We start from the raw sequence: 24,027 nt of genomic DNA, 5'->3' as shown, positions 1-24,027 counted from the left end.
AAGAGATTAGCCTTGCAAAAAGCTGACGATAACCCACGGAAGCCACCTGCCATAAAGATGCAAAAACACTCCTGCCTTCTGCAAAAAAAAGGGGAAGTTAATACATTCCTAAGTGGCATAAGGTTGGCATTAAGCACAGTATGGCCCTATATTAAACTGAAAACCCCAATGGTATCTAGGATAACCTCGCCATTTCATCGGCTTCAGAGAGAAAAAACACACTTAATTCTATTTGACAGATATTTCATTGATAAAAAATATTTTCCAGGCCTGTGTATACAAACCGAGTTGCTATCAGTGCAGGCATACCAATTTGGTGTTAGTTAATAATAAGATAGAGCATACTATATATGCACTTTGATTCATAGGTACCTAAATTACTGATACTAACTAGCAAGATTCTCAAGTAAGGGGATTAGACTCCCGAGCATGTGTAGCGGTGTTTTTTGCACAAAATTTGGAAGCATAGGAGTGGTTAAATTTTCTGATATTAAATATTTGATTCGATATTCAACCTTCTTATCTCTATTTGATTCACTATTCAATTAGAAATCTACTATTTGGTACCCGCAGACCCATAATGAGAGGAGAACATAAAACTCTATTTCACCTGCTGAATACATTGTGAAATACTCCAATGGGTCACCTATGTCCTCCACATCAGACATCTTACCTTGAGAAACAAAAATGGGACGTGTGGTGGGCATGCAGGAGCTTTATTTACGTCGAGTCCGTGCCACTGCCTTGCGATGTCAAACCCACTAGAAACGTTGCTCTCACTGTTGTTCTCTCTCAAAAGATGAGCTGAATGCATCAGTACTTTCTTCAGTCAAAGAGCAGCACACTTCCTCATTGGATTCTCTTTTTTTTTGGGAACAAGCCAGTGAAGCTCGAGCAGCTGGCAATGCCAATTCTAAAGACTCCAGTGAGCAACTTGTTTTACTTCCATACCGAAAAGATTTTGCACCAAAAAACAACACACACAAGAAAGACGACGACACTATGGGCGCTGCTTCAACTGTTTAATGAGGGTGAAAGCACTCGACATATATAGCCCTCCAAAACACCGCGCATACGTACAAGACAACATGGAGTACAAAGTGTTAGTGATACATCGGTTTTTCTTTACAAGGCTGAGCTGAAGTTTCTATCACGCCTACTCTGATAAAACGTTGTACTCCATGTTGCCTTGTACGCAAGCGCGGTGTTTTGGAGGGCTATATATGTCGAGTGCTTTCACCCTCATTAAACAGTTGAAGTAGTGCCCGTGGTGTCGTCGTCTTTCTTGTGTGTGTTGTTTTTTGGCGCAAAATCTTTTCGGTATGCAAGATCACCAACTAGCCCAGCAGTTAACTCTTCTACAGTTGTTTTACTTCCTCTGCCAGAACAAACTCGCTCCTTCTTGCACTGCCCCATGGCTTCTGTGCGGCCATCTACCGGAAACACGAGAAAGCACCAAGAAAAAACCAGCTCGTCCATGAAATTGCTAGAAAACGAAAGTACTGTTGACGAGCACAGCTCGTCTTCGGCCAGTTTTACCAGAAATGCGCGGACAAACCCGTTCGTTTAAGGCACGGAAGGGATTAATATGGACCCAGAGCTCAGTGCAAGAACATTTTCACCTTCCACCTTTATCGGAATTAAGGTGGGCGAGTTGGCATGCACTCATAACGGTAACAGCGCAAACAAAATGACGGAGGGGGTGAAAGAACACAGGAGTTGCACCTTGTCCATCATTTTGTATGCGCTGTTACCGTTATGAATTTATCGGTATGCAGTTACAACAGTTGCAAATTGAACCTGTGATGTCTTCCCAGTCACAGAATGTTGTAAAAGTATTCTTGTGCGAGAATGCAGTGACCTAAGCATAAAAATTTAAGTCAGCAAGACCAGACTTTAGTTACATAGACCAGGACAAATTTCATTTCAATTGTCAAGCTTGTTATTCAAGTTCATTGAGACACGTCTCCTCATATTCAGTCGCACTCCGGTGAATGGCAATTTCTTCTGTGAGTAAAACTTCTTCAACTTGGCAAATTTAAAAGGAACATGTTTGGTTAACAATTTTCTTTCTGTGTTTATACCCATTGACAGCCTGTTACCGATGGTTTTAACTTCAAATTTTGCCACGCTTAACGTGCTTTCCTACAGCTAGCGTCAACCAGTGCGTAAAAGAGGAACTCTTTTTCTAGTTTTGCTCTTGTGTTTGGTTTTTTTTTTCACTGTGGGGAGCCTTTTAAAGCGCCTTTTAGTCGGGCGTGACGAGCGCTCGCAGCTTCCGACATGGCGTCGACGTCGCACGCAGATGCCCGTCGGAAACGGCTAATGTCGACAGATTCCGATAAATCTGCATCAGAATTTTTTGGTGGTTGCAGCACAGACTTGGAAGTTGATTTTTATTCAGTGCAAAAGTGAGTCAGATAGCCCCGAAACGTCAACAGGTACCCACCGGCAGGTTTGCTTTTCTACTCCGAAGCGTTTCGTTGCAGCCGCGCTCAGATCTAAAGATATCCGGCGTGTTCTATAGGTCACAGTTCTTACCTGCAGGGCATCAACGTCGTTGGAGCAGGACGCCTTGCTGGTGGTGGTGCAAGGGGTGCAGTGTTGCATAGGAAGGCGGCTGCGCAATTATTGCATTCCGCAGTGCTGCACGGCGGCTTGTAAGAGCCGCCACTAGGGCTAACATTTTCCTATGTGTATATGAAGAACTTCTACAGGCAGACAGCTTATACTTGCAGGAATGTTGTGCGCAGCCTTTTTGTTCAAGGTGTACACCTATTTCGAAAGTTTTTTGCTTTCTTTGTGCAAAGCAGCATAAAAAATATATATATAACCTAGTTATCTTGGTTAGAAACTTGGTTATCTGACCACGACAAAAATTTGTATTGCTTCCCTAACTATAAATCGGAATACTGCAATAGATTAACGAGCTGTCACGGTGGTGCGGCCATATATGTTTCTCCCAATATTGCTTATCGAAGAAGACACGACCTATCCTTAACCATTAGTAATTGCGAATCTGTTTGGATTGAATTCAGTAACTGCTTTCTTGCTCAGGACAACAAGAATTTGTTTCTATTTCCAATGCTTATTCTCGGCAGCGAACTACAAACATTGGTGTGCCCCAGGGATCTATCCTGGGGCCACTTCTGTTTTTGGTTTATATTAATGATTTACCTAACTGTCTTTCTTCCACAGAATGCATTCTGGATGCAGATGACACCACTATATTTACCTTTCATAAAGATATCTCATCTCTCGTTAATATGCTGACTTAGAAAATATCTTAAGGTGGTGTAATGTTAACATGTTATCTATTAATGCAACTAAGACTAAATTTGTTGTATTCTCTTCCCATCAGCAAAACATACCATCCATTCCACCCATCACTTTTGGTGCTCACCGCCTTCCTCCAAGTTCATGTTCATCTTTCCTTGGTGTTCTACTTGATTGTAATTTGAAATATCATAATCATATTGCTCACATAAAAAAAAAGATAGCTTATGGTATACATATCTTAATTAAAACAAGCCCTTACTTCACACGTACCACGTTACTCTCACTTTACCAATCTTTTGTCCACTCTAACATTACTTATGGCATAATATGTTGGGGAAACACATATAATACTCATATTGCGTCTCTCCAGACAGTTCACAACAGAGCCATAAGAATAATTACTTGCAGTCCACGCTTTCCTAATGCGACTTCCCTACTACAAGAGAATAACATCCTCACCATTTCTGGACTACTAAATACAACCTAGATATTTTTTCTACAGATTTGTAAATAATGAGCTACCATCGATCCCATTTTCACCATCTAACCTGATGATTCATAGTACCACCAGATTTGCGTTGAATAACAATTTTATTCTACCAAGAATATGCACTAACTATGGTAAACAGACTGTAGAATTCACTTCCATATCCATATGGAACACTCTTCCTCTCACAATGAAAAATGCAAGATCTTCATCACAATTTAAAAGAGAACTAAAAATGAATTTTTTATTGCCAGATTAACGACAAGGATTACTGTAGTCAGTCTTTGTTCGAATTTTTTTCTTTTTTTTTTCTCTTTTGTTGTAAATAAATCGTTGATATTTTGTTCCCGCACAATTTTTCCTGCTCCCATGAGATGTGCTAAACCACGTTATTTGTAATCAATTCTGTATTTTGTTCTCTAACCATTCTTTTCATGTTGCTTGTATACTTCCTTATTATATACTGCTGTTGCTTTGAGATGTTAACTATAATGACTGTATTTGTGCAGGAGGTACCAATACAGCCTTTGACTATGGGACCTCCTTCTGTATACTAAATACTTGTAATGTGACCCAACTTCTAATAGTAAATTCTGATTCTGATTCTGAATGTTCTTACAGAGTTTTCTCATGTTTGTAAGAAACTTTTGTATAACTTTTTCAAAGAATTGTTGATAAATATTTTCTTGAAAATAATACTATTAGAAAGCACATTCCTTCTACAAATTGATACCATACATTCTATCAAGCATTTGTTGTAGCAGTAAAGAAATCGTTTACTAGACTGCCCAAAAAACTGCCTATTTTCCTGCGGACAGGAAAGTGTTAAAGCAACAGATAACGGCAACATTGACGTGGCTCCGATGCTGTGTAACCATAAGAACTGCAGCACATAATCATAGAACACCGATTTAGTCAGATACTGTTACCAGAATGAACAGTGTGCAAGTGCTTCTGCTATGATCTGGCACTGAAAATATTGCTGCTTAAATGAATGAAATCAAATTCTGAAGTTTTGCGTGGCAATATCATTATCTGACTATGAGGCATGCCTTAGTACAGGATTCCAGATTAATTTTGACCACCTGGGGTTCTTGATCGTGCCCGCAATGTACGGTACACAAGTGTTTTGCATTTTGCCCCATCGGAATGTGGACGCTGCAACTGGGATCAAACCCACAATCTTGAACTCAGAAGCACAGCACCACCGGGCTACCATTCTGGATAGCCTCGTTGTTCATTTACATTTATGAAGTCCAAGTGCTCGCATAATTAAGGGCAGAGGTACCAGGCGAAATTCCAGCTCAGCCACTGGAATTTGCCACCATACAGACAAAAGCTAAAAACTAGCTTTTGTGACAACTCCTATAGCATCGAAGTGTGCACTCACCAGATGTATATTCCCGTGCACTTCGCACTTCCCCTTCGTCACTAATGTAGTCGACGAGCGATCTGAGAAAGTCATGCCTCGACATGGTGGTGCTGTCACATACCACGGCCAGGTGGCGCCGGGCCCTCGTCACCGCCACATTGATCCTCCGATCCTCGGCGAGGAAGCCGACGGTTCCTGAGACACAGCAACCACTTCATTTGTGAAAATTTTCTAAAACACAGAAGCCATGAAAAAAAGATCTGTCCCAATTCTAGGCTGGTTTGCCTCTGCTCGTTCATATTCCTTTCTTATCATCCGCTATAAACAACCAATTGAATTTGACGATAACATGAGTGGAATGCCATTTAGACCACTAACGAAGCACAAAAATGGGCAGCATTAAAATAGAACCATGAAATTATCCCAGCCCTGTATGCAGTGGTCCTCCACTCGATAGTCCACCAGAACTACCGCACTGCCCCTGGACAAAAGCGGTCACTGTGCTTTGCTGACACTCTACAGCAATTCTTGAGAAGTGTGGTGTCTTCTTCAGCCGAGAGATGGTGCTGGGTTTTGGGGACCCACGGTAAGGCCACAAATGAGGCAGTGCAGGGCAGTGGGTTGGGCCTCTACTGAAGTCGGAGAAGTGCAGAGCACGATTGCAAGAACATGGATGAAATTAAATGGGCGGCTAAAGTGCAGCAATATCTGTACCTCAAAAGCATGGCCACAGAATGGAGGAAGAGGTTAAGAAAGTTGGCAACCAAGTACAGGGTGACTGAAAGGGTAAGCAGACAGCCAGGAGTCATAAAAAAGAAAGTGAGAGAAACAGAGATGGTAAATTGGATACAAAGGGCAGAAACAAAAAAGAACATGGAGATTTACAACAATGGCAAGAAAGAAATCAGGAGGGAAATCCTGTATGATAACGCAAACGACAGTGCATTGCTATTTGAGGCCCGAGCTAGCTGCTCGAGAAGAAAAACATGTCATAGCACCACAGGACGAGGCGGGTGTTTGCTGCAAAAAGAATCCTGGAAACAACCCTCCACATCGTAATAGAATGCCAAGACATTTAGCCAGCGAGACCTGTAGGGAGTGCGTACCTTTCAGAAGCATTGGGATTCAAAGAAAGTGGAAGACTTAGCTGGTCAGCAGTCGAGATAAGTAAGCAGAGACGATTAGAGTATTGGTGGAAAAAAAGCAGGGAAGAGATTCATGGAACCGGAGTCATTGCAAGTGTAAGTAATGGTACAATATGGTGAGAGAGGTTTTAAATACGAAAGATTGAGATCAGACAGGCAAAAGTCTAGATAGCAATAGATGGCCTGATTAAACCAAGCGGGCTAGGCGATTATTTATCCCCACCCCGTTTCAGAGGAGATGGCAACAAACATCACCATCATCACCATGGAGTGAAGGAAGAGCTTCGAGCCGAGGGTTGTTAGGAATATGAGCTTTTATTAAGTCAGACTCTCTGATAACTTGCCAAAAGACAGGGAAATTTTGTTTCGTCAACTAATACTAGAGGTAGCCCTTCACAAGATGCTCCCTACATAGAAGTGGGGGAACCAAACCTTTACCACGAGCTTGTGATTACCGAGATAAAGACATCTCAGATGTGCTGTTAACGTATCATCTCTATGGTCAGCAGAGGTGAGAACTGCGCATCAACTTTAGAGCAAAGGGGAATCATAGGCTATCTTTAGGGACTATTCTTGGATTACGACCTTCACCAGACATTGCAAGGGGGGCATTATGTGCCGTGCGGAAATTCTCTGATATGTGCAACCTGTCGTATACACCACCATATTCAGAAATGTGCTTGAACTTGAAGCTATGACTTGATGTGGTCAAGTTTGGCTCAAGATAATGACTGGCATGAACATGTCCATGACGCTCATTCTGTTACCTTGGGTGCGATCGTGTCAGGCATTACCTTCAGCAAGACTTGGCCAAGCCAAGTTGTAGCTTTAGTTTAAGGGCACTTCTAAATACGGCCATCAGTGCTTTGAGTTGATCACTTTGGCCTTTTTCTGCAATCGGCTGGCCTCTTGGTTAGCTTGGATGGTACAGTGACTGCCGCAAAACAGAGCTGGTTCTAGGTTTGATCTCCAAACTGGGGCAAATTTTTCTTTAGCTGCAAAGTTTTCTTTCTGGGAAACATGTATATCTTTCTTTTGTAGGTTCATGCTACATTCGGGTGAATGACAATCTTCCCTGCCCCTAGCCTCAAAGTGCTGACAGCAATCATAAATCAGAACTTCAATTTTTAACGTCTCACTTGAGTGTGACATTGCATCCTCCACCATTTGTTTCCTTCCCTTCATTTTTTGCAAGTCCATCAGTAGGCATTTTATTTTACTTCAAGTAATTTTCGTCACTCACAGCAGCTTTATAGAAGTCAAGAGGAATGTGCTTGTCCTAGAATTCATGTACTCTGGTAAAGTCAAACCAGAATATATTGAATCCAAAAAGGATCACAAGAAAGTTCAATATATAGGTAATTCGATATATTAAATAAACTTATTATACAAAGACTTTTGAGGTCATTTTACAGCTGTTCGTTCTGCACACTAATTCGTTATATGTGGTTCAATATACTCGGGTTTCACTGTACAAAAGAAATGCTCAAATAAAGCTGAAAGCTGTGAAAAAAAAAAAAAAACTTCCAACCTTTCCACCTGATGCCCATGCTAGGCTTACCTTAGTAGCTGATCACCAACAGGCAGCTACCTGCCTGCCGACTGCCTGTGAGAGACAATCTGGCTATGAGTGACTGTAGCGGGTGGGCTTCGGATGAAATCTGATCAATTGTGGTTTGTTAATGTGTGCCTACAGCACAATGCCATAGCCACCGACCAAGCATAGGGGGACTGCCATGCCAACGTAAAAAAATTGACGAGAAATGTTAACTTCTTTTAAGACCACCATTTATGTTCCCTTTTCATTTTTGTAAAAGATATGATACTAGGAATGCCCATAGAGCTTTCACTGCTACTGTTGAAAAAAAAGTAGCAAAAGACGTTGTGTACTATTTAAGTGTCAAAATTACAAGGTAGTGAGACTGCCCACAACCTTGTAAGGTGTGGGACTGCCCAAAGTCATTTTGGAGCAAGTAAAATTGCATTTTGGAGCAGTTTGGAGCAGATAAAATTTCATTTTGAAACAGGCCAATCTAAATTTTGGTGGAATAACGGAATATGGCAGCGCACTTCGAGACAACGACGAAACACCGAATAGACCAACACAAAGCGCATAGTAGCAGCCCGCTTTGTAGCTAGGAGACAGAAGGAGTGGGTCGAGTGGCGGCATGGCGCATGCTTTCCTGTAAAGGCGAAAACATCACTGCCACTACGATCGTTCCTGTGCCGATGCTCATGATGATAGCGGAAAATGTTCTCAAATTATGCGGTCCAATCCAAGTGTGTGGGGTCTCTCACCCGTGTTCTTGGGACAAAGGAACGACAACACAGTAGTGCAAACAATCACAAGGGCATTTATTGCACCTTTCATAGATCAAGGCCTGCTAGCCGAGTTGCTATCCACAAAACATGCCGATGGACGCGCGACAAATCTAGAAGTCCGACTCACCGCGACCGCATAGCGAGCGAATATGTTCGCCCCATGCTGGATCCCAACGCCTGGTCGTTCGCGCGTACTGTCACGCGAATGGTGGCGCATTCCAAGGCGGCCACGCGAGACGGTCTCGCAGAAGCATGAGTCGGTGCACGCGCGGCACGGCACGTCCGTCCCGCTTGCTGTCCCGTCCCAAAGAGGAAGTGCCTTGTCTCTCGGCGCCCGAGTAACCCCGCCTGTCGGCGGCGTTAGCAGCGCAACACTCGCGCCATCTCTCGCGCTGCGCTTCAACCACATCGACCGCCGCGGGCGTCACGCAGGCCAAGCGGCGAAGCGGGATTGCAGGAGATGGGGGAAAACAAGATATCTGGCGACGCGCGAGAGTCGCGCATCCCCACAAGTGGTAGCATAAATTCTGGGTCACCATATGTCACCACAGACCCAGAGAGCTGCAATCAACCCTAGGCTGGTATAACATAAAACTAGTGTAATGTTTTTATTGCAGTAGAGACTATATGGGCACTCCAGGTGCATTTCTGCTGTTGTTGTTGCAGTGATGATTCATGTAAAGTCCAGGGGAGATAACATCGTTGCCACACGCAGTATGCTGTAAGTGCCAATTAAAGCGTGCGAGGATGAGTCATTGATGGCAGTTCATCCTCGCACTTTCCTCTATCTGGAGGAAAGCGGTACGGAAGCACACCGTCTTCGGTCATGCACAATGCACCGGGGGAGGGGACGGAGGCACACTACTTCAGAGGCTTCTGCGTACAGCGTGGCCTATCTTAAAGCAATCTGCGACGGGGACAGAGTGCGACTGCTGATAGCTTCGTGTGCACTGTGTTTCCACCGCTTAGTTCGCTTAGCTCATTGAAGTGAGGCAGCGAAAAGGTCGATTCCCTAGCTGCTGCTGCCGCGCTTCCTCCCTCCAGTGTTTTAACAGCGAGTTTCCGCAGTCGAGTCAGATGTGTTCATGCTTGCTTGGGTGCACATCACACCACACTTGTTAATTTTATATGGCTGATCAAACTTATATCCTTACTTGATATAACAGTCTACTAATTTGCTATCGCAATCGATGCTTTGTCTTTCGGGTGAAACTGCATATTTTTATTCCAAATCCACCATTAGGCCTTCATGATAAGTGAAAGCAGATAGGAATAATGTTGCATCATAGCAGCCCTAGGGACTGAGGCGTCCACTCACTGACCCTGCTGCAGTGCGTGCCTCCCTAATATCTAGCACCCTCAGCCTACTTTTCGTTATTTTGCGATGCTCGGCCTACTCGACCGCATTCTATCTAGTGCCCTCTCAACACCGCCGCACTGCAGCCGTGCCGACAGCAGTGACATCTGAGAGTGGCCGCATGCGCACCGGCCACTTGCCGGAAGCTGAGAAAAATGCACGAAAATGACAAGAAACTGTGCGGAAGGCACCGTAGCACAATGCGTGGAATGGGAATAGCTGCACTCCTTTTTGGAGAACGAATCCGCTCTCCGTTCACGGCCACTGCCGGAGCACACATGCCAAGGCCGTTCTGGCACAGTGTGGTACAATTTCGGTAAATTTTCTGTGTTTGGCATAGTTTTGGTGTAGAAATTTTCATTTGTTTTAAAACGGTGCAATTGGCACAGGAGTCCGATCTCTGAACCTTTGTTGCGACGACTTAACTCGGGTTAACTGATGTCGCTAAGTGTTATTAACCCAATTATGGCAGTTAAAACATAGATAACAGAAACCAAGTACCCAGTATGGTAGAGTTTCACAATCTTAAATGCAGCTGATAAGAACTGCTTTAAATGATTGGCATGATGCAGTGGTACATGATTTCTCTTCATGCAGAATTTAACATTTCTTAGTTTTCTTCATGTTGCCTGCTTTTTAAAGTTGAAACTTGGTGTGCCTTGCGTTTGTGGCAAAAAGTCAACAACAAACTAAATCAAGTGACTGTTCCCATGATGGAATGATCAAGCGTAGGTAAGTAAATTGCGTGGAGTTAATCTCCAAAACTAACCTGTGTCATTAGACCGCACAAATGACATCACGACAGCGTCCTTCTCACGACCTTGAAAGCCGTCAACCGATCGGATCTCCAAGCCAGGATGCCGGGAAGAGAGCCGAAGCCTTATGAGCTCGACCTGAATACAGCACAAACAGGAGACGACACTAAAATCACAAAACACCATTGCGATTAAATAGCTTGTTGCGTATCTTGGTACACTTTTGAATAATACATTTTTCGGGACAATAAATTTTTTTTCTTTTCCTGGCCAACGTCCCATAGGAGCAATGTATTTTAATATGGTTATTGCAATTGCATTTTCACCTGAAATTGGATAATATGGCTGCAGAAGTGGGCCTTTACTGGTATTATTCAAACTCATAGTTTTATGTTCCAATGTACTAGCTTAAATAACATTGCAACAATTCACCACCAACGTGTTAAGCCCCAGCTATACTGGAGCAAAATTTGAGAGAGACATGTAGCAGAATCGAAAATCGTGAAAAATCTGATCTGCGGGTCAAATGTGTCGGCTTTTATAAATGACTCCTTGAAGGTACCAGCATAATCTGTGGCGCCGCTTGGCATCCAGAAAGTACTGCACAATTTGCGTCGTACAAAACAATCGCAAACCAAGACAATCGAAACAAGTGCGAATGAGACCAAACCAAGCAAACCAAACAAGCGCGAGCGATAGCTGACACAAGCAGACGATAGTACAAAACTAGCAGTCCGGCTGAGACCAGATACAAGTACGCATTGAGCGGTTGGGCGGGTCCACATGAACCTAGTTTCCCGCGCGCACGTCACTGAAGAATTGCAGACACCATTCTCCTTGGTGTCTGCAATTCGCAGCTCGCGTCCTTCATCTGCTGCTCCGCATTCGCCCTTCCATCTTTCGTTGTTGTGCTCATTAGCTCGGTTAGCCGCCACTGCCACCGGCGCTCGCTGCAGGAATGAGCCATTAAAGGAACTGACAACTGATATTTAAGGACATAGTTATTTATGGCGCAACGCAAAGTTCACCCTTAGTAGTGTTTGCACTAGTGTAGGTAGTGCTTGCACCTGCAGTGGCTACTTCGAAAGCATGTGGATATTTAGTAAGCAGAATTTTTCAATCTGAGCAGCCTCTAAGAAAGTGAGAGTGCCTCCTACAGCAATGCTAAGATGTGAGAGCGATGTCGATAGCCCGCCTCGTGAATTGTGAAAGCTACATTGTTCTGTTTTCAAAGGAGTGACTGTAACTGTGGTTAACCATCTACATTTTGACCTTTTCAACCACTTTAGAAAATAAAAAGTTGGTACAATAAGTTTGCGTTGTTGTACAGACCTTTCTTATATTTGTACTGCATTTTCCCCCAAGTATATGCCTATGTATGTTATGGCTGGCTGGCCATCGTCGTCACCGTTTTGTCGATAGACGAATGAAGCCAACTCATTGAAAATGAAGGCGATGGCAGCGTCACTATTCTGCTTACTACAAATGAAAGCCCATATGCACATTGTAAGTTAGAAAAAAGCTTATAAAAGAAAAAAAAAAGTGTACTGTATCTTCCCAGCCGCCCAAGGGAACAAGAATCCAGGATCGCCAGTCAGCCTCTAGAGTCTGTGAAGTAATAGGTTTACATAGGTCAATTACTCACAGGGGACCCTGATCATGAGAAGGAAATTTACAGAAAAATAAAAACGGGTTGAAGCACATACGGCAGACATTGTCAGATCCTGACAGGAAGCTTACCATTATCTTTGAAAAGAAAGGTGCACGATCAGTGCATTTTACCGTTGCTAAAATATGGGGCAGAAACTTGCGGACTGACAAAGAAGCTCGAGAACAAGTTAAGGACCGAGCAAAGAGCGATGGAATGAAGAATGTTAGGCATAACGTCAAGAGACAGAAAGAGAGCGGTGTGGATCAGAGAGCAAACAGGGATAGCCAATATCCTAATTGACATTATGAGAAATAAATGGAGCTGGACAGGTCACGTAATGCACACGTTAGATAACTGTTGGACAATTAGGGTTACAGAACGGGTGCCAAAAGAAGGGAAGCATAGCCGAGGACGGCAGAAGACTAGGTGGGTGATGAAATTGGGAAATCTGCAGGCACTAGTTGGAATCGGTTGGCGCAGGACAGGGGTAAGTGGAGATCATCCTGCACTGTCGTAATAACACTGCAGTGGCAACAAGCCCAATCCTCCCATATCTACAGAATAGATTATATATACTCGGTGCTTCTAAGCTAATGGTCAGAGGAACACCAAGCAGAATGCCACACTGAATTTACAGTTTTGTGCTGCTTTATTTGATTTTTTTTTTACTGCCAAACTTTTTTCACTTTTTTGAGCTCTTGTGTTTGAAAGCAAGAATTTTTCGGGTGACCAACGGTGGACTGTGTTTGAAATGCAAATGCCTTTCCTTAGCTACCGCTTTGCATGGTTGGGTGCCAGCAGTCGCGTATCCTGCCTGAGGGCAGTGCACAAGTGCCGGAAGGAGCGCTTGCTGACTGGTCCTCACCTGTGCCTTCGCCACAGCTGATGCCACCCCAGAAAGTGGGCGCCGGTGTCGCAGATGGGAGAGGGCAACAGTGGGACAGACTGCAAGGTGTATTGGTCATGGAATGCCAACTAGCTCTCTGCACTCACATGATCTTGCACGAGAGCTTTGCGGTGTCCAAATGTGTAGACACTGTGATCGGCGGTAGCGTTTTGCCGTGTTTTCCTGTGGCCTAGGCTGACGGTTGTGGGGCGCGTTTATCACTGCAGTTCTTTGAACATCTCTTGATGAGATGTGCAGCCGTTATCATGTCGTTGTCATTCCATTGTTGCTAGCTCACTGCTGTCGCATTGTCACGATGCCATTTTGGTCATGTTGTCGTTGCACCGTCATTGTCTCCATTGCCGTCACATCGTTGAAATCGTGCTGCCATTGTTATCATGCTGCCATGCCGTCTAACAAAACCTGCTGACAATAGTTTATGCCGACATCATGAAACACCATTACCAACATGAGCAGTATACATTGGAGGTATTGCTAGTGTCCATATGATTTGTTTTTGAAATATTCGCCATCGATCTTTACCCCTAAGCCTTCCCAGTTTAATAGATTGAATACTTCTTCCGAGTATACAGTATGCATTGGAGAGATTGTGTCTCCCCGTCTGACCCCTTTCTTTATAGGTACCTTCCTGCTTTTCTTGTGTAGAATTAGGATAGCTGTGGAACCTCTGTAGATATTTTTCAAGGTATTTACGTAAGCGTTCTGTACTTCTTGATTACATAATGCCACTATAACTGTTGGTGCCTCTACTGAATCAAATGTCTTTTTGTAATCTATGAAAGCTATATAAAGAGGCTTATTGTATTCTGCGGATTTCTCGATAACCTGATTAATGACATGGATGTGATCCATTGTAGAGTATCCCTTCCTGAAGCCAGCCCGTTCCCTTGGTTGACTAAAGTCCATTGTTGTCTTTATTCTATTGGAGATTATTTTCGTAAATATCTTTATAATACTGAAATAATACTATAATTTTTCAATTCTTTGATGTCTTCCTTTTTGTGGATTAATATAATGTTTGCACTATTCCAGTTTTCTGGGACCCTTGCAGACGATAGACACTTCGTATAAAGAGGCGCCAGTTTTCCTAGCATCATGTTTCCTCTATCTTTGATTACATCGACTGTTATTCTATCTTCTCCTGCTGCTCTTTCTCGTTTCATGTCTTACAAGGCCTTTCTGACCTCATCGCTAGTTAGTTAGTCAAATATGTAACTCTGTGACAAAAGGAGACCTGTAACTGGATCCACTGGAGCATTGCAAATGGACAAATTTGATATATGAATTAAGTGAATTTGTTAAAATGTTTATGAGGGTTTTGTAAAATTCCTACTCACAAATTAGTTATATACTTTGGAGAGGTGTAGAACATGTCAATTTTGTCTGCTTTAGATGTATTACTGTGTTCATTTACAGAATTGTGATATTGTTTCTCATTGCTAAGTTACAGGGTTGTAAACTTGATAGTTTTGTTTTCTGTAGTTTTACAATTTGAAACAATTTCTGCTAAAAAAAATTTATAGCATAAACAAAAAATTCACTTCCTACAGTAAAAAATTTTAACTTCTTTTTTTAATTGCAACAGACCTAAAAAAATATGGTGCAGTTGTTGCTGATAAAAAGAATTTCTCGTTCCCGTGCATTTAGACAAAATCCCCCTGAGCTGATGTTTCCTACTAAAACCATGCAAAGTACCGAGTGTAGTAGCTACTTCTCACCTGGAGGTTATAAGGCGAGATCACTGCTATTTCAGAGGCTGGGACGCCACTTGAAACAAGCCGTTCAACATGAATGGACACAAGGTCAGCTTCCCCTGCGAGAATGAAATCATGGTCAATTGAGAAAACAAAAAACACAAATTGATTGTTGAAACACCACAGGTAATCAAGAGACTGGCATTTCTGCCAGTTACACAAGCTTTGGAAGTAATGCCACATCTATGCCTTCCCATAGCCATTGTGAATTTCGAACAAGCAGAAGGAGCAGCCCTTTTGGGTTAATTTTTGTCAACGAATGGTGGCGCAGGTCACTGACTCAAAGCCTGTTTTTGCCTGCTGCAGGAGCAACTAATACTTCACAATTGCATGTGATGTCAATGCCATTAAAATGAAAGAAATGGCACAATCAAATTGTGCAAAAATACAGGTTCCGCTGGGAACTACCTGACATGTGTATGTACTTGCATATGGACCGTATTCTTTTTTTTTTGTGTGTGTGTGTGTGCATATATGTATGTGATAGTCGCACCTGTAATGTTCAATTAAAGGTGAGAAGCAGCAGGTAAACAGCAGCCTAGCAGCAGTGAACAGCCCGAGCTCTCTTGCAAATCACAGCACGGGTCATCGTCATAGTCTCTGAGCTGCTATCGGAAACACGAAGCGGGTTTGCTTCATTACGCACCATCTTTCTGGAGCTTTTTCTACTAATAATTGTATTCCATGACAGGAGGTCTTACGGACAAACTCGGGGACAATAAAATGTAAAGGGGCAAGACACAAGTGCAAATTGTGTGCTTGCGCACCCATCTTTTCATGTGCGACTGTCCCCTAGTTTGTGTGCAAAACCTGCCATCATGAAATAGGCACCAACTTGTCCAAACTAGTACCCTACTGATAACTGCACTTCGTAGCAAGGACAGCACATTTATATCACCACAGTTCAAAAAATTTGTGTGTAGTTTCCATGGCACATAGCACTAACAGCATAGCAACACTTTTTCTGCATGGGTTTTCTGCATGTCCATTCTGATGCATATGAACAACAGGACTGGTTGGTTTACTTGCATCTTGAAACTGTAAAAGCGTGCAAAGATGACAGTGAAGAGAGAAAACAGAAAAAGAAAATTAAGTTGTTGGTAAGTGCCTCGTCCTGTCTTCTGTCTTCATTCTCATCTTTGTGCGCTTCAACAATTTCAAGATGTAAGAAATGCATTCGTGCGAGTTGTGAATGTGAAAATGATTTTAGTGCCAAGAAGGAATCCAACGTTACTTGAAACACAGCAAGCAGAAAGCTATTTACAATCTATGCTCACAATTGTCGTACAAGTGCAACCAAAATGGTGATGCGTATATTCCTATGCAATTTTAATTTCATTCATAATGACCACAGGCTAAATTTCCTCAGATGTCACACATTTAAGCAGTGCCTCTAGCAAAAGCAAAAGTGTAGAAACGTCGTCATTGATAGGGTAGTAGCGCTATCTTGTGGCGAGAAATGAAACACCGCACCCACACTATGGCCTCCAAGACTGTGCCGCATGTTGGAGCGTAGTGCTATGCAGTCTCAAGCCTTTCATTGTGCAGGTGAAAGAGGATGCCACCATTCCATGGCAGCAAAATAAAACTTTTTTTTTTATAGTGGCATCACCGCAGATGGCACACCCATTGGATTTTGCTGCAGATGAAACAGGTGAGTAATGCATGCCAATACATTATAACGCTAAAACCACTGTGGAGTGCTATCTCGGTGCAAAATCTCAACACCAATGAGCTAGAGGAGTCATGTACTTGATGCAGCTCACTACTTGGGCAAAACATCACACTTTTCTTTTCAGCAGCATTGGTGCACTGCCATTCCCAAATTGAGAAAGCCTGTCACAAGTGCTTCAAGTCATGTTTGCTTGTCAGATTTTATTTACCGGACATTGGGGCCTCCCCCCTGAGGTTAGATCCTCTCGGAAATATTTTTCAACTGCAAGGGGCGCTCACACTTGCCCGACTGCACGTAGGATAATGGCTAGGTATTGGAAACGGAGGTGCACCCCATTACCTTCGTTTCCCTTGGATTCATCGTCCGGCGTGTCCAGTTCAATCATTCCACATCCAGCCGTGTCGATGAGCAGCAAAGGCAGTGCAGTGTCATCGTTGTCTTCGACTCCAGGTAGATCCCTAGTGGCAACAAGTTTTCCCAATGTGTCACAAAACAAGCCAGTCGAGGCTTGACGTACAATTACTCTAGCAGCACTCAAATCATGGAAAACACAAAGGCTCCATGAAGAAGGCAGACAGAAAGCACGAGGGGGACGGGGGGGGTAGGCATTTCTGGAACCGTTAGCACCATCAGCTTGATTGCAAGAGCGCTCCAGCCATGGCTCATGCATTGCAGCTCGTACTGAACATGATAGCAATTGCCAAGATTGCCCAATCTTTCGGTTTTTTTTTCATCCTGTGCTGTCTTTTTTCATCCAGTGCTCTCTGCTATCTACTCATGAGTGAATTATAAGTAAGAAAAACGAGTTTCTGAGGCGTTTATTCCCTGAATAAGTGCCATCCTCAACTAACCATTGCTCTTTTATAGGATATCTGGCGAAGAAAACAGGCAGCCCAAGGAACCAAAATACCGACGACAGTGGCTTGGTCACTATGGTGTTCCTAACCGAGCACGACGTCACAGGTTCAATCTTTATTTTCTACTGTAAGTGTAGTGCATTGAAATTACTTAGCGAACAGCTGACCCTATTACAGGCCCACTTTCACATATTTCCTCCTAAAAATATGTGTGCAATGTTCATAACCATGCTGTGCCAATATTCAAATCTATAGTCGGATACAACTTTAGAAAAAAGGGGGCGTTTACTTCTCCGAGGCGGAGGCACATGAGCACCCACCAATGGGCGCGCACTCTGGACTAACCTCATCAGCCGGATGGCCGGTGAGCCCGCCGACGGAGAAGATGGCCGCCCGCGCTTCGAACTGGGCGAGGTCGCGTCAGCTGTGTGCTTCAGCCCCTCGTCAGAGTGAATTCCAGAATTGTTTGTGATTGTCTATCATGCCGGAAATATTACTGCGAGCTTACGATGCTGCATTTGTGCCACGTGTGTTTATTCTGATCCGTGATCCGGTGAAATGAACATTGCAGCGAGCATTGCTGGTGCTTCGCTACGCTTTGCTTGAAAACAGGATTCCGCAGCGACCGCTACGAACACAGATTCTGCGTGTTTGTTCCATGTTGTTTTATTTCGCTCCCGAGTGACGTTACGATGAGAAAAGTTTTCTAAAGACTGGTGCCTACTGTTAGCGGCGGGTGCGTTCGTGTACTGTGTCGCTGCGTTTTTTGTCGGACGGGGTGAAGTGATGGAGCAAAACCATTCTCAGGAGAAATCAGAAAAGTGTAAGTGCATGAAACAAACCAACGAGTGTCTCAACAGAAAATATTTGCAGAAGAAGCCTTCAATGCAAAGATTTGTCGCCGTCAACTTAGCGTGAACGATCATTGTCAGCAGTGAGATAGTCGAGTGTCTAGCAACGGTGTTCGAGCGTTGTGTAGCACCGTCGATTGATTGCTGTCTACCAGTGCTCACTGCACGCACAAGCTGTAGAATGCGTGCCAAGCTGTAGAATGAGCTGTAGAATTGTGAAAGCACAAAACCAAAAAAATATAAATTTTATGCTATTTAAAACCAAGAGTATTTATTTAAAACGATGAATGAAGCATTTTTTTACCTTCCTGCCTCGACCGTATTCTCGTCCCAGGTTTGTAATGGTTGCGATAAATGCATTGTTCTATATAAATACTTTTTCAATAGCAACTGATTCATTTTAAGTTTGGAAAACAAGTAGTAGATACGCCGTGTACATGTAAACAAGCGCAAAAGCCATGCAGCGCTGCTCTTTCCACTTTTGTCAATAGCAATGAAGCTAAAGAGCTGACAACGGGCAGCATTGTAGAAGGCACGGGGTTATTTTCCTGTCGCTATCCGGCATGTGCTGTAGCACATGAGAGCTCTACTAAACCAGTCATCAAAATACAAAAGTCTTTATTTATACCGAGAATTGTGCGTTTCAGGAGCATTATTTTTCGAGCAGGACTATTTTAGTCGCGGAGGCAATTGGCTGTCGCGCTTCGGTCATCTGGGTGGGGCCTCCCCTTTTTCCTAAAGTTGTATACGACTATAGTGTAGTCCTGTTTTCATGCACATTAACCAATGAGAAAATAAACACCAAAGGATAAGATAAACTGAAACACATGGAACAAAACATACATGTACTGATAAGCAACCAAGTTTACATGTGGCATTCAAAGATGACATTCAGAACGAAGACAAGCAGGAGAGAAGAAAAAAAGCAGCAGCAGAAGCTGCGGCAATGTCTCAGAAATAACAAAAAGAAAGAACAATCTGCTTGCAGCTCTGATCGTGCACTCAAATGTGGGTGCATACTGAACAACCTCAGGTGGTCCAAATCGGTAAATCCAGAGCCTTCCACTGCGGATGGCCCAGCTGGCTATTATGAAGCATAAGCCGACAAAGCACAAGAGTTGCCCCAGCAGCACACTAGCGATGGCCTATGCTAACCTTCCATGTGTCTCTTCCTGGCGCAGTTCCTCAGACTTTGAAGCCTGCAGCTACTGGAGCCTTCCCACTTCTGCATCTCATGCCCAGAATCTGTTGCCAGGCGAAGCCCATTCACAACGCTTCTGCTCTTCGGGCATCGTGCAGTGGAGCCATCCTGGGCTTCAAAATTGCCACTCATCGACAGCACATCCCGGTTCATGCACTTTCTACACGGCCGCCGACTACATTTGCATGCATTGTGGCTTTCCCTCAGCCATCTGAACGCCAAAGCCACCCTTGTACATTCTGTGCGTACATGTAATTGTGTTAAAAAGCCAGCCCAAGCAATATCTATGGTCAAAGGTTACTACAATTTGCTGGTGTAAAAATATGGAACAATATACCATCAGTACACCATAAGTGGTATACCAATCAGTATATTAGAACAGTATACCAATCTAATGCATACTCGATTGTTTAGCAAATTGGTAGGGGTCCAATATTTGTTGCAAAATAGTGTGGCCAGTTTTTTAAAGTCAACTTCGTTGCAATATAACAAAGCTATGCAGTAAAGCTCACAACCGCCGTGAAGGCGGTTTTCAAAGCGAAAGCTTTACTGGCTGCGAACTTACTGGCCGCGATCGATTTCGTCGTGGCCGTGCTCCGAGGAGGCACATGACGTCACAATGCGCGCCTCGCTGCAGATATTTCTCTCTCTCTCTCGCTGCCTAGTCATTACTGCGCATGCACCACTAGTAGCACTGAGCCACAGGTGTTCCGCCGCTGCACAGCGCCTTGCCTTGCCGCCGCTGCCGTTTGGTATGACGACACACCATGTTCCTCGTCGTTGCGCTCGCCTCCGCTCGCTTCGCCAGCTGCATTGCATGCCTGATAACATGTCGGAGGATTGAAAAGGAGAGCTCATGCGCGCCGCAACCGCAGTTGAGGTGGCAGTATGGACGGCGACAATTCTGATAAGCAGGAGGAGGACTCGAATCGAAATCGGAACGAGATCAAGAGAGAACGAATTGCCCAGGAAATAGACAAACAGCACGCCGAACGACTGGCTAAACGCTGCAACATAGCTAAACAACCAGACTAACCTGAACTTGCAATCAAGATTAACCAAGGCTAACCATGTTACGCCTTAGCTTTCGCTAGGTATATCCTGGCATAGCCGAGCTAAGCCACTGCCAATTTTTGTTTTGTGTCCAATTGTACTGCGAAGGCAGTGTCTGGCCCAGTTTTCTTTTTAAAAATGGCACACATAATCAGGCATTGTGAGCTACAGTTATTGCTCGAAAATTTTTTTAGGGCAGGCCGAAAGTAGGATGGGAGATGACTGTGTTTAACGCATTCACTGTCCCCTCGCTAATCCATGCCGACACAGACGCTGCCATTAAAGGGGTCTCTATTGGGGTGACCATAGGGGTCAGGCACATGTGTACTGACTGGTAAAGTCTGAATTATCCGGTAAAATACCATATTAAGATCAGAATAACGAATGTTTGGGCCCATTAATATGCACAGGCATCGGCCGGGACCTTCGGTCAAGATCAAATTAACCAAAAAAATCGAGTTAACCGAAGTCAAATTAACCGGATTCTACGGTAGACTGTACTGTAGATTGCCTTCCGACGTCATAAATGTTGCAGCTTGCGACGTCTTCTTTGCGTTATTAACGTGACAGCCCATTTTTGCTTTTATTTCAATCACCTTGAACCATGTTACCCAATCGTTGTAGTGAACTTTGTTTATTTGTATTTCCATAGAAGGTCTACTGACATTAGGAGCTGGTTGGCGCGCACAAGGTGGTAAACTTGATACTATGGAATCGCTGTTCGTACGAAGGCAACCACCATCTGGTGTTCTGCAGCCGACATGCCCGGATCTTCTTGCGCACGCCGCCTGGCTCGGCACAGGTAGTACGCGAGAATCAGAAGCGAGAGTTGGACGACAGAGCTCTAATGACAACAATGCCACGATCGTGCCGGCAGTGCAAACGTGAGTGTATACCCAGCAGCTCAAGTTGGTAGGCACCGCTAGCCCTGCCAGCGTAGGAGGCTAGAGAGATAGACACGCTCAAAGTGCCCGAAGTTTGCAAAGAGTGCTTCGCATTAATAAATAACCACTCACCTGAGCAGGTGCGCAGCGACGGAGGCATGTGCCACCAGCTTGCCAGCGTAGAAGCGGTCAGATGACCAGCGCATTATGAGCTCGTGCATGCGATACTGCATCACCAGCATGCGGACAATGGCCTCGCCACGTAGACGCAGTGCCCTCTCCATCAGTGTCACCTCCAGGCCTCCTTTGGCTGCACTGTGCGCACATCATCGATAAAGCCCATGCTGCAGAGCCATACTTTATTAATGAGCTGAGCACCAGTGAAGATTTCCACAACTTCAACAACACACATGTTCTTGAAGATGACAATTGGAGGCAAACTGAGCGAGTTGATGCTGGCTCATCATTGAAAAGGTGTCTAAAATGAGGGACAAGACGACGAAGGGTTGGCAATTTACATACCATGTGTTAGTGCATGCATACTCTGCTACTCGGTGCGCATTGAAGTTGACCTGCGGCATGCAGAGAAAACAAAGAAGTCGATGTCTCAGTCCTACCAAGGTGAACTTGCTTATTGTGCTTGTCCACTGCATGGGCAGGCACACTTCCAGCGACGATTGAGAACAGCCGCCATAGTGTGTCACCAAAGTGATTGTCCATTCTCACGTTCACGCGACATCTACGAGTCACCTACGTGACCATTTTTTAGAGGGCAGCTCTTAATGGCACGTTTCTGCGGCAAGTGGCAGCGGTGGCATAACCGAGCGAACGAGCCCAACAGCGAAGGACGAAAGAGAAATGCGTAGTGCTGCCTGGTGCCACACATCGTCGTGCCAACGACAATGTGCGGCACCAGATGGCGCCAGAGTACGCTACGAGATGTGGCGCTACGAGATGGTGGCGCTACGAGATGGCGCCAGAGTACCGTGCATCGTCTGTTCACTTCTTTATCTTTCTTTAGTCACCACTTTTCATTGATTAACAAATGTTACGCATTATCACTTGAGGCACGACCCACCTGCACGTATCAGAAGACTCTCGAATGTTATCGATAGTTCTATTCGTTGGCTGTTGTCATCCAAGCTTTTTGTAATCTATTGCATGTGCGACACGAATTGTGTAGTACTTTCTGGAAGCCACGCAGGCACCAGCGATTACCGTGGAACCTTCGACGAGCCAACGCATTAACCCGCAGATCAGATATTCAACGATCGCCGACTCTGCTCGCCACTATCGTTGTGCTTCAGTGTTATTTGTTTTGCAACGCTTCATTCCATTTGCAACGAGCTGCACGGGACAGATTGTCTGTGCCAGCCAATAAATCGCGAAATGAAAACACGTATAGAGCTGCGCTCAAATTTTGTATTAGGGAGTGTCGTAATCAGTGGTGAATATTTTCTGAAAGTGGTGACTAGATACCCAGATCTCAGATACATCAGACCCATGTGTAGCTAAGAAGGCCTTGTCTTTAAAGTGTACGGTGGCAGCTCATCACACAATGTGCAAAGAGTTCATACAGAAAAAGATTATTTACACAATCTATACACTTGAAATCAGTGCACAAATAATATCCGGGTGCTTGTTTACTCTGTTAGCCTACTGTGATGTGTTAATTGAGAAGTACATTAGGGTGGTTCTGTGAGGCAAACAATAATTGCTGTAAGCATATTTAGTGCCAGCAAACAAGGACGAAAGGGCGACGACACCACAATGTCTCCTTCCACCTTCCGTCCTTGTTTGCTGGCGCTAAATATGCTTTCAGTTTACCAACACGCCCAACAAATGGCAATGCTGGAATAATTGCTGTATCATATCTGATACAGCATGTAGTTATAGGTGGTTCTGTCGAGAACAGTAGAGATATGTTTCCCCGTGAAAGAACAAATTTGGTGGCAAAATTTATTTTGTTGAACTGCACTTTTTCTTGGAACAGTTATTGGTGCTGAATGGGAAAGAAAATGAAAATGCCAGTAGTGTTTACGATGAAGAAGCATGGGGCCTGTCATGTTCTAGGAGCTAATAACAATAGAAGCAACAAATAACTCTGACAAGAAGAGGAAGGTTTACTTTCGGCTTGCATCAAACTCATAATGACAATGCAAATAATAAATTAACCTAAAACCAAGGTATATAAATGATTTGACCTAGATACTGAAGGTATGAATCGGATAACTGAGGGTGACATCAGCAAACTTTAATCAAACTTGGACTCGCTGGAGCTGTGAGAACTACGTTCCATTTTTTTAAAGCAATGTGTCAAGATTTTTCAATGGATTTCATACTTTTTGCAAGTTCTGTGCAAGTCAAATGTCTTTTTGCATGGTCAAAAAGTATGCCCCTAACTGCATGGTGCATCATATATGATACACGATAATCTTTGCTCATAAATTTGCAACCGAGCATTTCATTAAAGAAGT

The 24,027-nt window shown here is 44.0% G+C and overlaps 1 protein-coding gene across 4 annotated transcripts in view; it reads right to left on the bottom strand.

Annotated features, from left to right (window-relative positions):
- The window catches only part of LOC142560917 (DNA-binding protein SMUBP-2-like), a 97,190-nt gene that overhangs the window by 26,830 nt on the left and 46,333 nt on the right, over positions 1-24,027 (bottom strand). For all 4 annotated transcript variants that reach the window (XM_075673339.1, XM_075673337.1, XM_075673336.1 and 1 more), the window contains 5 exons: positions 21,683-21,865; positions 17,044-17,162; positions 14,994-15,088; positions 10,732-10,855; positions 5,157-5,333 (listed from right to left, as the gene is read on the bottom strand). In XM_075673339.1, the coding sequence (XP_075529454.1) occupies positions 5,157-5,333; positions 10,732-10,855; positions 14,994-15,088; positions 17,044-17,162; positions 21,683-21,865 (698 nt within the window). The remainder of the gene's footprint in view (positions 1-5,156; positions 5,334-10,731; positions 10,856-14,993; positions 15,089-17,043; positions 17,163-21,682; positions 21,866-24,027) is intronic.

Source organism: Dermacentor variabilis, chromosome 10, assembly GCF_050947875.1.
Source record: "Dermacentor variabilis isolate Ectoservices chromosome 10, ASM5094787v1, whole genome shotgun sequence".
Taxonomy (NCBI): domain Eukaryota; kingdom Metazoa; phylum Arthropoda; class Arachnida; order Ixodida; family Ixodidae; genus Dermacentor; species Dermacentor variabilis.
Note: the sequence above shows the minus strand (reverse complement) of the source record. Positions and strands in the feature narration are given on the sequence as shown.